This window comes from Brachyhypopomus gauderio, chromosome 13 (assembly GCF_052324685.1).
Source record: "Brachyhypopomus gauderio isolate BG-103 chromosome 13, BGAUD_0.2, whole genome shotgun sequence".
In the NCBI taxonomy this organism is placed as follows: domain Eukaryota; kingdom Metazoa; phylum Chordata; class Actinopteri; order Gymnotiformes; family Hypopomidae; genus Brachyhypopomus; species Brachyhypopomus gauderio.
In genome coordinates, this window is record NC_135223.1 from 13,478,787 (window position 1) to 13,492,129 (window position 13,343).

Sequence of the window (13,343 nt, forward strand, 5' to 3'; positions counted from 1 at the left end):
CGAAGAAAGAGAAAGAAAACGTGAGGGAGAGAGAGAGCGAGTGAGTGTGAGGGGAACATCACTCTGACAGGGCTCTTAATTGGACAGTGTGCAAGAACTCTACAGGGGCCAACCATCCGGAAACGGGCAAGTGATGACAAGATGGCTGCTGCCTTTCACTTTGGTGAAGGTTAACACACACGCGCGCACACACACACACACACTTTTAGTCTAGTGTGACGGCTGCAGGTGATCAGAAAAAGGGGACTCTAAGTTGTGTGTGAGGTTGTGAGAATCATTGCCCTTCGAGGTCCCCCTTCGTGGAGGAGGGGGGGGGGGGGGGGGGGGGGGGTTGTGACTGCCTTCTTCTCATGGGTGGGGCTGGCGTCTGTTGCAGGGCCTTGTTGCCCTGAGTGTAACGGGTTGCCTGCCTCACCAGCCGCGTGGAGAATGCAGGTTAAGAGATCGACTTCTATGGTCTTCTGTGGTCTCCGGACAAACTCACGTGGGATGTCACAGTCTCGTGCAATGTCATGTGGTGTCCCGCGGGCTCCTGCCGTCTCACGCCGCCAGCAGGAAATGTTCCTGCTCGGGTGGTTTGCGCACCCAGGTGCCCAGGCCGGCCTCGCGCAGCACACAACACCACTTCTCCTTCGCCGTCTGATAGGAGGCAGCAGCCTGCTTGGCCTCGCCATACGTCAGAGGTGTGTCTCTCGAACCCAGGCCACTCACCACCAGCTGCAGAGCCAGAAAGAGGGAGAGGGTGGAGAGAGAGAGAGAGAGGGAGAGAGAGGGAGCAAAACAAAACGAATGAGGCGGCACAAACAGGGAACTTCAACAGCTGTGTAATCTCCCCATTTAAATTTCACAAGCAATTGAACATTCTCTGAGCTTTTGTGCATTTCTTTTGTCGCGTGTTCACACACACACACACACACGGGCGCACACAAAAAGAAGAAGATGGAAGTTGCGTGGCAGATGAAGAGGAGCGAAGAAAAGTAAAGTTTCTTTGGAGATTAGCGTGTGTGCTCTACCGTTTCTGACTGCCATGGGAGCTAGCTCAAGTGTCTCTCCCGTGATTACCAGCGCCTCCGACTCCGAACTTTAACTGCCGCCATTTGGCGGAGCAGCCGGAGACCGTCCGCTTATTCTACTATTCTTAAGAATACCGTTATTCTTTCCTGGGAAGTGAAATTCGTTTACGACGCAGGACCTTGGGCTTGGCGTTCCGACGGAGCAGCGAAAGAAAGATGGCTGACGTCTGAGGTGGAGTAAGGGCTTGTCGTGCTGATTTGGCCTTTCTGTCACTGTCTGAAAGCCTGAGCACAGAACGATCGCACTGCCATTCTGCACAGGTGCGTAAACAGTCAAATGGAAACAAGACCTTTTATTTCTGGTCTGGGTCTGTAAGGCCATGTGAGTTCAGCTGGCCGTGTTTTTAGTGGGAACGATAATTCTAATTTCTGCTGAAGTGGTTTGTGGTCTAGACCTGAAAAAGTGTGTCGCTGGGAGGGGGAGGGATGTTGCCTCTTAATTGGCGTCTTCAAATGAGTCACAACACAGTCGCTGTCCATCTGTGTGTGTGTGTGTGTGTTTCAGCAGGACTTGTCTCTCCATGTGGGTGTGTGTCTTGTTAGAAGGTGAGCCTGAACAGGGACATGATCCACATAACGGGGTGTTATCTCCCACTGGCTGGGCCAGCCACACTCACGTCTGCTCTGCCCAGTGTAAAGGGCCGAGTGCTCCATCCACGGTTAATGAGGACGCCTTCGGACTCACCACAGACGGGGGAATCATTCTCAGCAGATCCACTTGTTTTTCATTGTACAAGCACATGAGATTTGGGGAGTGGCAATAGTAATAAAATAAGAATGAAATTGGACATAAGAGGCCCTTCCAGTTCTTGTTTGGAACAAAGCTGACTTTATTCTGGAACTCTATTCTACACTTACCCAGATGCTCATCCTAAACCTCCCCTCCCTAAACCTAATCCTAATCCTAACCCTAAACCTAACCCTCAGCCACCAGAGCTATGGTCTGCCATGTTTCTCCTGCTGCTATTAACCACCTGACCTGCATGACCTGATCCATCACCCAGTGAACACCCTCTAATGAATTGAAATGCCTGATTCTGTATTCCACAGTAAGCCAGAATAAGACAGCAGCCTGACTGTGTATTCGTGTCAAGTATCTCTGCAAAAGTTACTCTCGTGTAACATGTGACAAAATGATTTGGCTGAAATTGGCCGAGTGTCTGAAATGTGCCCAGGCTGTTAATGGTACTGATGATACATATTCATAAAAGGGCAAGGCAGTCAGCCATTAGTAGCATGCAATAGTCTAAGAATTATGTGGTTAGGATGCAGTGGTGTGGGGGGTGTGGGGTTGTGTGTGTGAGGGTGTGTGGGGTGTTTATGGTTGTGGGTGTGTGTGGGGGTTTGTGGCAGAGTGTGTAGGGTTGTATGTGGTGTGTGTAGGGGGGGTATGTAGTGTGTGTGGGTGTATGTGTGGGGGTTTGTGGGGTTGTATGTGGTGTGTGTGGGTGTATGTGTGGGGGTTTGTGGGGTTGTATGTGGTGTGTGTGGGGTTTGTGGGTATGTGTGTGGTGTGTGTGTGGGGATGTGAGTGTATTAGTGGGGGTTTGTGGGGTTGTATGTGGTGTGGGGGGGTTTGTGGGTGTGGATGGGTTTGTGGGGTTGTATGTGGTGTGTGGGTGTTGTGGGTGTGTGTGGGGTTGGTACTGGGGTGTGTGTGGGGTTGGTAGTGGGGTGTGTGGGGTTGGTAGTGGGGTGTGGGGTGTGTGTGGGGTTGGTAGTGGGGTGTGTGGGGTGTGAGTGGGGTTGGTAGTGGGGTGTGTGGTGTGTGTGGGGTTGGTAGTGGGGTGTGTGGGGTTGGTAGTGGGGTGTGTGTGGGGTTGGTATTGGGGTGTGTGGGGTTGGTAGTGGTGTGTGTGGGGTGTGAGTGGGGTGTGTGGTGTGTGTGGGGTTGGTAGTGGGGTGTGTGGTGTGTGTGGGGTTGGTAGTGGGGTGTGTGGGGTTGGTAGTGGGGTGTGTGTGGGGTTGGTATTGGGGTGTGTGGGGTTGGTAGTGGTGTGTGTGGGGTGTGAGTGGGGTGTGTGGGGTTGGTAGTGGGGTATGTGGGGTTGGTATTGGGGTGTGTGGGTGTGTGTGAGGTTGGTAGTGGGGTGTGTGGTGTGTGTGAGGTTGGTAGTGGGGTGTGTGGTGTGTGTGGGGTTGGTAGTGGTGTGTGTGGGGTGTGAGTGGGGTTGGTAGTGGGGTGTGTGTGGGGTTGGTAGTGGGGTGTGTGTGGGGTTGGTAGTGGTGTGTGTTGGGTTGGTAGTGGGGTGTGTGGGGTTGGTAGTGGGGTGTGTGGGTGTGTGTGAGGTTGGTAGTGGGGTGTGTGGGGTTGGTAGTGGTGTGTGTGGGGTGTGAGTGGGGTTGGTAGTGGGGTGTGTGGGTGTGTGTGGGGTTGGTAGTGGGGTGTGTGGGGTTGGTAGTGGGGTGTGTGTGGGGTTGGTAGTGGTGTGTGTTGGGTTGGTAGTGGGGTGTGTGGGGTTGGTAGTGGGGTGTGTGTGAGGTTGGTAGTGGGGTGTGTGGGGTTGGTAGTGGTGTGTGTGGGGTGTGAGTGGGGTTGGTAGTGGGGTGTGTGGGTGTGTGTGGGGTTGGTAGTGGGGTGTGTGGGGTTGGTAGTGGGGTGTGTGAGGTTGGTAGTGGGGTGTGTGGTGTGTGTGGGGTTGGTAGTGGTGTGTGTGGGGTGTGTGGTGTGTGTGGGGTTGGTAGTGGGGTGTGTGGGGTGGGTAGTGGGGTGTGTGTGAGGTTGGTAGTGGGGTGTGTGTGAGGTTGGTAGTGGGGTGTGGGTGTGTGTGAGGTTGGTAGTGGGGTGTGTGGTGTGTGTGGGGGGTTGGTAGTGGTGTGTGTGGGGTTGGTATTGGGGTGTGTGGGTGTGTGTGAGGTTGGTATTGGGGTGTGTGTGGGGTTGGTAGTGGGGTGTGTGGGGTTGGTATTGGGGTGTGTGTGAGGTTGGTATTGGGGTGTGTGGGTGTGTGTGGAGTTGGTATTGGGGTGTGTGGGTGTGTGTGAGGTTGGTAGTGGGGTGTGTGGTTAGGGCTGTCGCGGTGAAAGAATTTCCCTGTGGTTATTTATGGTGGCTCAACACCGCGATATGCGGTATGACGCGATATGCGTCATTTGTCGTCTAAAATCTTAATTTTAGAGCTATATAATTGTTTTATTGTTTTTATTATAAAGGGGTTCTTATTGTTTTTAAATTGCAAAGAAGACATAGTTTTAAGAGCAGTTAAATATGTGTTTATTGTCAAATAGAGAAGAAGTCAAATGAGATGCAGTAAGAACCCATGCTCTTTCGCTTTCTTAAAAGTGTAGGATAAATATTTTAAACGAGATTTTAAACACAAAAAGAGAATTTAATAAATAAATCAATAAAACGAAATCTTTCCTTAACCAGAAGAATAACGTCTCAGCTTAAACCTGAGTTGTCACGTCCCTGTTGCGCGCTAAGAAAACCAACATATTCACCTTATGTGGTTTCAGTGAGGAGCGGAAAGGGCTAACATTATTCCCGGCAGTACTAAAAACTCGCTCTGATGGTGTGCTTGTTGCACAAATGCACATGTACTTGCGGGCGATTTTGGAGAGCAGAGGAAATCTAGCCTCATTGACGCGCCACCAGGCGAGTGGATCTGCGTGGATTTGACTTGAACCCGAAATGCTCCCAAACCGGCGAAGTCGCGTTTTGTTTTTTGACCAGAGCATCTTCCGTAGTTTCCATTTTTGAAAAAAAGGAGACGGATTGTTGATCAGCCGCACCGGATGATTACAGGGGGTTGATGGGAAAATGACTTTAACTCTTGCACAGGCACTTTCCCCTTGCATGGGAAAAAACACAAATATTGCGGTTGTTGCGGTTAATTCCCGTACGTTGCGGTTAACGTCCCGTACGTTTTCTCGTCAATAGCGCGGTATTGCTATACTGCGGTTATCGCGACAGCCCTATGTGTGGTGTGTGTGGGGTTGGTAATGGGGTGTGTGGGTGTGTGTGGGGTTGGTAATGGGGTGTGTGGGTGTGTGTGGGGTTGGTAGTGGGGTGTGTGGTGTGTGGGTGTGTGTGGGGTTGGTAGTGGGGTGTGTGGGTGTGTGTGGGGTTGGTAGTGGGGTGTGTGTGGGGTTGGTAATGGGGTGTGTGGGTGTGTGTGGGGTTGGTAGTGAGGTGTGTGGTGTGTGGGTGTGTGTGGGGTTGGTAGTGGGGTGTGTGTGGGGTTGGTAATGGGGTGTGTGGGTGTGTGTGGGGTTGGTAGTGGGGTGTGTGGTGTGTGGGTGTGTGTGGGGTTGGTAGTGGGGTGTGTGGGTGTGTGTGGGGTTGGTAGTGGGGTGTGTGGGTGTGTGTGGGGTTGGTAGTGTGGTGTGTGGGTGTGTGTGGGGTTGGTAGTGGGGTGTGTGTGGGGTTGGTAGTGGGGTGTGTGGTGTGTGTGGGGTTGGTAGTGGGGTGTGTGGTGTGTGTGGGGTTAGTAATGGGGTGTGTGGGTGTGTGTGGGGTTGGTAGTGGGGTGTGTGGTGTGTGGGTGTGTGTGGGGTTGGTAGTGGGTGTGTGTGGGGTTGGTAGTGGGGTGTGTGTGGGGTTGGTAATGGGGTGTGTGGGTGTGTGTGGGGTTGGTAGTGGGGTGTGTGGTGTGTGGGTGTGTGTGGGGTTGGTAATGGGGTGTGTGGGGTTGGTAGTGGGGTGTGTGGTGTGTGGGTGTGTGTGGGGTTGGTAATGGGGTGTGTGGGTGTGTGTGGGGTTGGTAGTGTGGTGTGTGGGTGTGTGTGGGGTTGGTAGTGGGGTGTGTGGGTGTGTGTGGGGTTGGTAGTGGGGTGTGTGGGTGTGTGTGGGGTTGGTAATGGGGTGTGTGGGTGTGTGTGGGGTTGGTAGTGTGGTGTGTGGGTGTGTGTGGGGTTAGTAGTGGGGTGTGTGGGTGTGTGTGGGGTTGGTAGTGGGGCTGCCACTGCTCACCTTGCGGTAGAGTCTGCTCCAGCGGGAGAACAGCGCGTGTTTGCAGAGTCGTGATGGCGTGCCGCCATCCTTCCGTCTCCCCGTGGACGCGTTGATCACCTCCAGCTGGTCATCCCCGATGGTCCAGTTGGCACTGTAGCACGGAGACTTCACCTGCTGCCCCCACCCGCTGCTGCTGAGGCCTACAACACAACCACATGGAGCTTCCTGTGAAAGACGCTACAGTTCCCTGCTAAGAGCTTCAAAAGAATCTACTGAGATTCAAACGGTTTCCTAAAAGAGCATTTTAAGTGACATCTCACAGCACTAGCACACCTAGCACACTAGTAATACAGCTATGTCTCCCATATGTATTTAGTTTCATCCTCATACAGGCAGGCTATCACTAACCAAACTGACAGTCTGAGGGTATGGCTAGCCTATGCTATCCACCGGCTTTATAACTAACATGACAAACCGCCATGTTCCGTGCTCCATGTTATGAGGGTGTTAGGTATAACTTAGCCTTTAAATATGCTACGCTATCTCTGTGTGGCAACCATCTTCAGAAGTGTTCATGCACAAAGCACTGCTATGCAGGCACAAGTGCATGGTTAAAGAACCCTAGAGCGTAAGTGATTAGTGTTTTAGGCACTCCCCCTCCATTGCTGTACCTTCTGTACAATTCCTGAATCATAAACCCCCACAGTTTGCGCTGTTTAACCACCACACTTCTCTATCGGCTGACGAGTCCACCAGAGTCCTGTATCCTGCCTCCGTTGTGTCCGCCATTAACGGGCTCTTTCATGAGTGACCCAGATCTCACCAAAGGGCAGGTGGTGTTGTACGGATGCCAGAACACCCAGACATCACTACCCTTTCAGGTCAGTTCTGAAAAAGGGCACTGGAAACACAATTGTTCCGAAAACAAGGCATGTTACCATCTGTCAGTGAACTTCATAGTACAGTAAATTGGATTGGCATGACACTAAATTGGATTGGCAAGACACTAAATTGGATTGGTTGCCTATGACTACAGGTGAGTCCACTAGCAAGCCTCAGAACTGGATCAGGTTTTCAGAGACTGAAGGTGAGGTTATCACGTCAAAAAAAAAAATAATTAAGATATTTTTCACAAAGCTAAAAGTTTTTTCCTGCCCCAAATAGTGAGATTCACATAGAGAGTGATGGGTATACAGAGCAAGCTAGGGAGTTAGCGCTCCGAGAGAATGTGTGTATGAACAAGAAGTCACTCATGATGAGAAGATAAACCAGGAGAGCAGACCCAGAGGCGGGTCACTTTTGACTACTTAATTACACGTGAGTGCTGGAGTGGTTCACTCGTGCACAAGCCCAGGTCTAACGCAAACGTCAAATGCTCTTCCTGCATGCTAAACATCAGCGGCGGACACAAAAGCTCTCAGACTCAATCAACACCTCCCAACACTTAGTGTGGCACTCAGTCGGAGCCCTAGGGGCGGAGGACACAGGTGGATGACGCCATGTTAGCCCTGTTAGCAGTCTGCACACCAGCTGACACACAGCACTCCTGGTGCAGTGTGAAAATGGCTGTATGTGTCTGTGAATTTTGTTGTTTTTCATGGCCGAAAAACAACAAAGACTGAAACAAAATACCTTGAACCTCTTCATATGTAATCTGGACCACTGTTGGTTTGACAATAGAACAACAAGTGTGAAAGTTAAAGCCATCTGTAAGAGACGAAAACTATATCTGTCTGTGAGCTAAATCTAGCGGTCCGTGAGCTAACTCTAATGGTGTCAGTGAGCTACAGCTTTTACCAAATCACTCTGAACCTCATGAATGTTTTCAATAACAAAGTAAACAGGTGGAGAATGGGACACAGGATGAAATCTGCTCTCAATGATGGCAAACAGAAAGAGCTAGCATGCTAGCTGCCCAATAATCCCCCACCTAGCACGTTCAAATCTCTATTCTCTCTTTCTCTGTGCTTTCTTGAACAGGTGGAATGAATTGCCTGCCACCATGACAATGATCCTCTCTCTTATTGCTTTGCCATGCGGTAATAGACTTCCTTTCTCTTTGTGTGCGTCTCTCTCTGTTGTCCTTGCCTTTCTCTTTATGTCTCTCTCCCTCTCTGTTGTGTCTCTCTTGGTCTCTCTTTCCTCTTATTTCTGTCCATTCATTCTGAATGCCTCATTGTCTCCACTCTTACATCTCACTAATGGACCGTTTGATTTGTTCTTCCTCTTCATGAAATCTTGATCAATTCCTATGCCAGACATCGTTCTGGGTCTTGGTCTTTTTGGCAGGTAACTCCAGCTATTTCAGCTTTAATCGAGAACGTCTTCCCCACAACGTGCGACTACACGAATTAAAGCCGCCACGCGGTGATTAGCGTCTGGATTTGTGCCCTGTATTAGTATTTGCACTCCTTTTGTTAACCGTTAACAGACGAGGGCTGTAAGCGTTAAAGGCGGAGGCCGCGGTGCACGCGTGAGTGGCGTTTGAAGGACAGACTCATTGATTGGACGAAAGAGTGCTTTGCTCCGGCGTGATAACAGCCCAGCGCCGCTCGAGGGGACCTCTGTTCTTTTTCGACAGCCAGGCTTAAAATAACCAGGCCATTTTCTCCCCCAACAAGGGCGCAGGCACAATGGAGGAAGAGCTGATCAAAGCCGGGGAGAAGACCGCAGGGGGAGGCGCGGCCGCTCCTGGTGCCTCCGACGCGCCTCCTCCCCACCTCGCAGCTGATAAGGTGTGTGATTAGATTGATTATGGGGATGAAGGACAGATCCAATAGTGCGGAGGCTGCAGGCAATGAGCTGGTGGGGGGAGGAGACAGAAGCCTCCTAGCTGGTGGGGGAGGAGATAGAACCCCCCCACCCCCCATGCGTGGGTGTGGCTTTTTGTTTGCTCTGCAAAGGTCACTGATTCCCCCTCTAGCCAAGGCAAGTGTGGGGAAACTCTGGACCTCCTTGAACGATGCTGACGTGGAATACGGCATTGTGGAGTACGGACACATACGTGTGTGTGCTCCTAATTCCTTCCACTGAATGTGTACCTATGTGTGCTCCAAGCCCCTCCCACTGAACATATATCTCCTCCAAGCCACACCCACTGAACACACACCTGTGTGTGCCAATTCCCTCATTGAACACACACCTGTGTGTGCTCCAAACAACACCAACTGAGTACAAATCTGTTTGTGCTCCAAGCCACACCCACTGAATGTGTACACATGTGCTCTGAGCCAAGCCCACCAAACATGTACCTGTATTAGGCTCTGAGCCCCACCCACATCCTAATGGTATGCTTAACACCCACACTTAGCATGCTTGAAACCACATGTAATAACAACACATTTAATACCAAGCGTGATACCACACCTAATACCAGTTAGTTCATTTATATGCATTGTCCTCTGGTTCATAAAGTCTGCTCTGTATCTGACGTGGCTATTTCCTGCCTGTGGCTTTTGGACAATAAAGTCCAAAAGCAGGGAGGGTGCGGGTGTGGGTGTGGGTGGTGTGGGTGGTGGTGGGGGTGTGGGGGGTGATGTGGGTGGAGGTGTGGGTGGTGGTGGGGGTGTGGGTGGTGGTGTGGGGGGTGATGTGGGTGGAGGTGTGGGTGGTGGTGGGGGTGTGGGTGGTGGTGTGGGGGTGGTGTGGGTGGAGGTGTGGGTGGTGGTGGGGGTGGTGGTGGTGGTGGGGGTGTGGGGGGTGATGTGGGTGGAGGTGGTGGTGTGGGTGGGGCGGGCCGTACTGCAGAGGACGGGCTGGCTGCGGCGGTAGCAGGCAGGGAGGGGCAGGTGGGGCAGGCGCAGGCTCAGGGTTCTGGAGAGGTGACCCGTGTGCTCCAGGCTCCCCACTGTCAGACTGTGCAGGTACACAGGCTCCACAAAGTGGCTGAGGAGCGCCCCCTGCAGGCCCAGCACGTTCCACCTGCACAAACAAAAAAAGAATGGAGAAAAATGTAGTAGTAGCTCAGTTGTTTCTGTTGCCATAATGTGTTAACACACACGGACACAGACAAGCTCCGATCAGAGGAGATAGGGAGGGCTGTTACATAAGAAGAATGAAACCATCATTTAGCATGAGGTGATAAATCACAATCATCAACTTTAATTTCAAACTAGGGATTAAATGAATGTTCTATGGAAAAAAAAAACCAAAAATAAAAACAGAATTTCTCACTGTATCAAACAAACACGTCTCTCTTCCTATTATCTTGTTTGTGTTCTCATATGCATATGCTAATAAACTTACGAAAGATCAATCACTTACAAACATTATGTAACTGTATTTTCCGCATTGTTCTTTCGGTTAATTAATGTCTTTTTATCATGTCTGTAATGATTGCGATCACATTTCTCCCTCGTGTTTATAGTTTTTACCTCCCTGAACAGTCAATTAACATCGACCACTATCCACGAATCACAGGACACCTCTGCAACACCAGCCACAGGCCTGTAGAACCATACACCTAGTGACCATATCTCTCTCTCTCTCTCTCTCTCTCTCTCTCCCTCTCTTTCCCTCCCTGCATCTCCCCCTTTCTGCCTTTTTCTATCTCTCCATACTTCTCTCTCTCCATTGCTCTCCTTCCATCTCTCTCCCCCTCATCTCTCTCTATCCTTCTATTTCCCCCCTCTATCTCTCTCCCCCTCTCTCTCTCACCCCATTTGCCCAGAATGCAAAACTGTGAATTAGAAACATCTTTTAATCTCATGCAAGAAAAGACAGAAAAGACAGCCATCTGCCTTGAACTTAAATGGGAATCTCTCTCTCTCTCTCTCTCTCTGTCAGCATCTCTCTTTCACTCTGTAACATGAGCAACACCATTAAAATAAAGCGTTCATCTACATAAACCTACAGAATGATGAAGGATCGAACCATTTAAGCCTTCAGTTCTAACGGCCCCCAACTTAAACATCCACACAGTTGAATCAGCACCCCATGCCTTACTGCTATTAATACCAATAACAGTAATAATAGTTGTGGAAATAACTGTAGTTCTGAAACAGTAACAGCAGAACTGTATGTGTGGTTTTCCTTTTTAAGTAAAAAGAGGGAGGGAGGGGGAAGGGGGAGAGAGGGAGAGGGAGGGAGAGAGAAGAAGGGAGAGAGGGAGAGAGAGAGAGGGAGAGGGGGAGAGAGAGAGGGAGGGAGAGAAGGGGGAGGGATGGAGAGAAAGGGGAGGAGGAGGGAAAGAGGAGGGTAGGTGTCTATGATTGATTGTGTGAAGAGTTAAAGATGATGAGAGGTCCCAGAATGAGGCTGACAGGCCTATAAGTAAGTGTGCATCAGCTGTGTGTGAAGGCCTGAGGGTCTCCAGCGCCCTGGAGACACTGTCATCCGGCTGGAGTCCCCTTCACTGGGCCCTAACCTGGGCTGGTCTTCACCATGACCTTGGTCAGCTCACCTTTTGAGCTCCAGTCCCTCCGCCCAGAGGGGGGTGTGCTGGGGGTTGGTTAAGGGGGCGTTTGAGGAACGGTGTGTGGTGAAGGGACTGCAGTGGCAGCTACACAGCCCTTCTCATTTTATTCCAGGTTTTTTTTTTTGCAGAGTAATTGCTTTTACCCCAGACCGTGACCTGGCCAGATGTAATCGGGCTATTCCTAGCGTTGACTGACTGAATCAAATCGGTTGAATTAACAGAGCTTCATGGGCAGAAGATGTTCACCTGTGTGTGTGTGTGTGTGTGTGTGTGTGTGTGTGTAGGAGTGAATGTGAATGCATGTCAGTGTTTGTATGTGTTTCTGTGTGCATATTTATGACAGTCAGAGAAATCCTTAAAATATCATGTGTACAGTTCTAAATCCCACCCTTACTGTTCTAAATCCTGCCCTTAATGTTCTAAATCCCGCCCTCCCTGTTCTGAAGCCCGCCCTTACAGTTCTGAAGACTGTCCTTACTCTTCACCTGTCTGTACTGTTATAAATCATGTCTACTGTGAGTGGAGGTGGTTAATGCCTGGTAATAAGAACACTGCCCGAGAAACCCACTAGAAAGCTTCTTCAGAACCATTTAGTCCTGATATGTGCAACACGTCAGTCCCCTCCACTAATCATCATGGTGAGGTACGTGCATGTAGTCACAGCTGCTGCTCACGTCTGCACCACCATAAATATGTGTTTGCGTTTCTTGTTTATGGTATTTCTTATGCTGAACTGGTCGCATTAAAGGTTGTCATGAACCTTAAGGAACACAACATCAACAAGTAGAAACCGAGGGAAGCCGATGGTCATAATTAAATCAAGCATATGGTAATAAATGCAAACACAGCTGTGCATGCTTGTGTGTGTGTGTGTGTGTGTGTGTGTGTGTGTGTGTGTGTGTGTGTGTGTGTGTGTGTGTGTGTGCACGGTGACGTTCACACATTAGCTGAGTCGACAGACAGGGTGCAAACGAGAGAGAAATGAGGCAACTGAGTCAGAAAGACGGAGACAGAAGAGGAGAAAGATGGAGTGATGGAGAGAGGGGAGGGTGAGAGAGAGGGAAGGAGAGGGAGAGGGAGGAAGGGGAAGAGGGAGGGAAGGAGAGAGGGAGAGAGAGGAAGGGAGAGGGAATAAGTGAATGAGGGAAGAAGAACTGGAGAGATAGTGAGATACGGAGGAAGAAAGACATGGAGACACAGAAACCTCATTTCATCCTAATCATTTCCTTGTTCACAAATTTTACAGTGTGAAATTAGTTATTTTTTAGATACAATGAAACTACATTTTTCGAGGACAACTGTACCAACAGACTACTGTCTCTCTCTCTGTCTGTCTCTCTCTCTCACTATCTCTCTCTCTCTTACTCTTTCTCCCTATCTCTGTCCCTCTCCCTATCTCTCTCTCTGTCTCCCTATCTCTCTCTTCTCTTCTCTCCATGGGCTCCAGAGCTACTTGAACCCCAGGAGTACATGGATTAATGCTATGACATATCCACTATAGAACTAATTACTGTGGGATTATGAAATCCGCTCTCTTCAACAACAACGGCCATCATTAGACACCAACGAGCAGCAGGCAGTCGGGCAGCGCGTCTGGCCAGCCCTTGGGTCCTGGTGACGTACGCTTCTCACAGGCAAATATCAGGCCAACCTTTCCTTCCATCATTAAACACATTCTGGAAGAAGTGCCCTGTTTAAACAGGGCTGGCGTGCCTTCATAAAACGTAATCCTCTAATAAAGATAAACCTTACACCACTCCGCTGCTGCAGCGATATCACCGGGGACCTGGTGATGGAGGTGCCATGGAGATGTGTGGGTTCATTAAGAGCAGGGGGCAGTTGTGGCTTGAGTGAGTGTTAAAGGACACGGTGTCTCCAGCAGCAGGACCCACCTGGCTATCTTGTCGGTGCAGGACATGGTGACGAGGTTCTCGCCCTGCAGGACTCCGTCCCACGTCTG

General features: G+C 50.3%; 1 protein-coding gene across 1 annotated transcript in view; it reads right to left on the minus strand.

The window, feature by feature from the left end:
- Positions 1–322: 322 nt before the first annotated feature.
- Positions 323–13,343, minus strand: part of adarb2 (adenosine deaminase RNA specific B2 (inactive)) — a 141,076-nt gene continuing 128,055 nt past the window's right edge. The window contains exons 7-10 of the mRNA XM_076971218.1: positions 13,276–13,343; positions 9,710–9,888; positions 5,986–6,167; positions 323–717 (exon numbers count right to left, since the gene is read on the minus strand). The exon at positions 13,276–13,343 is cut by the window's right edge and continues 107 nt beyond it. Of these exons, the coding sequence (XP_076827333.1) occupies positions 541–717; positions 5,986–6,167; positions 9,710–9,888; positions 13,276–13,343 (606 nt within the window). The 3' untranslated portion in view covers positions 323–540. The remainder of the gene's footprint in view (positions 718–5,985; positions 6,168–9,709; positions 9,889–13,275) is intronic.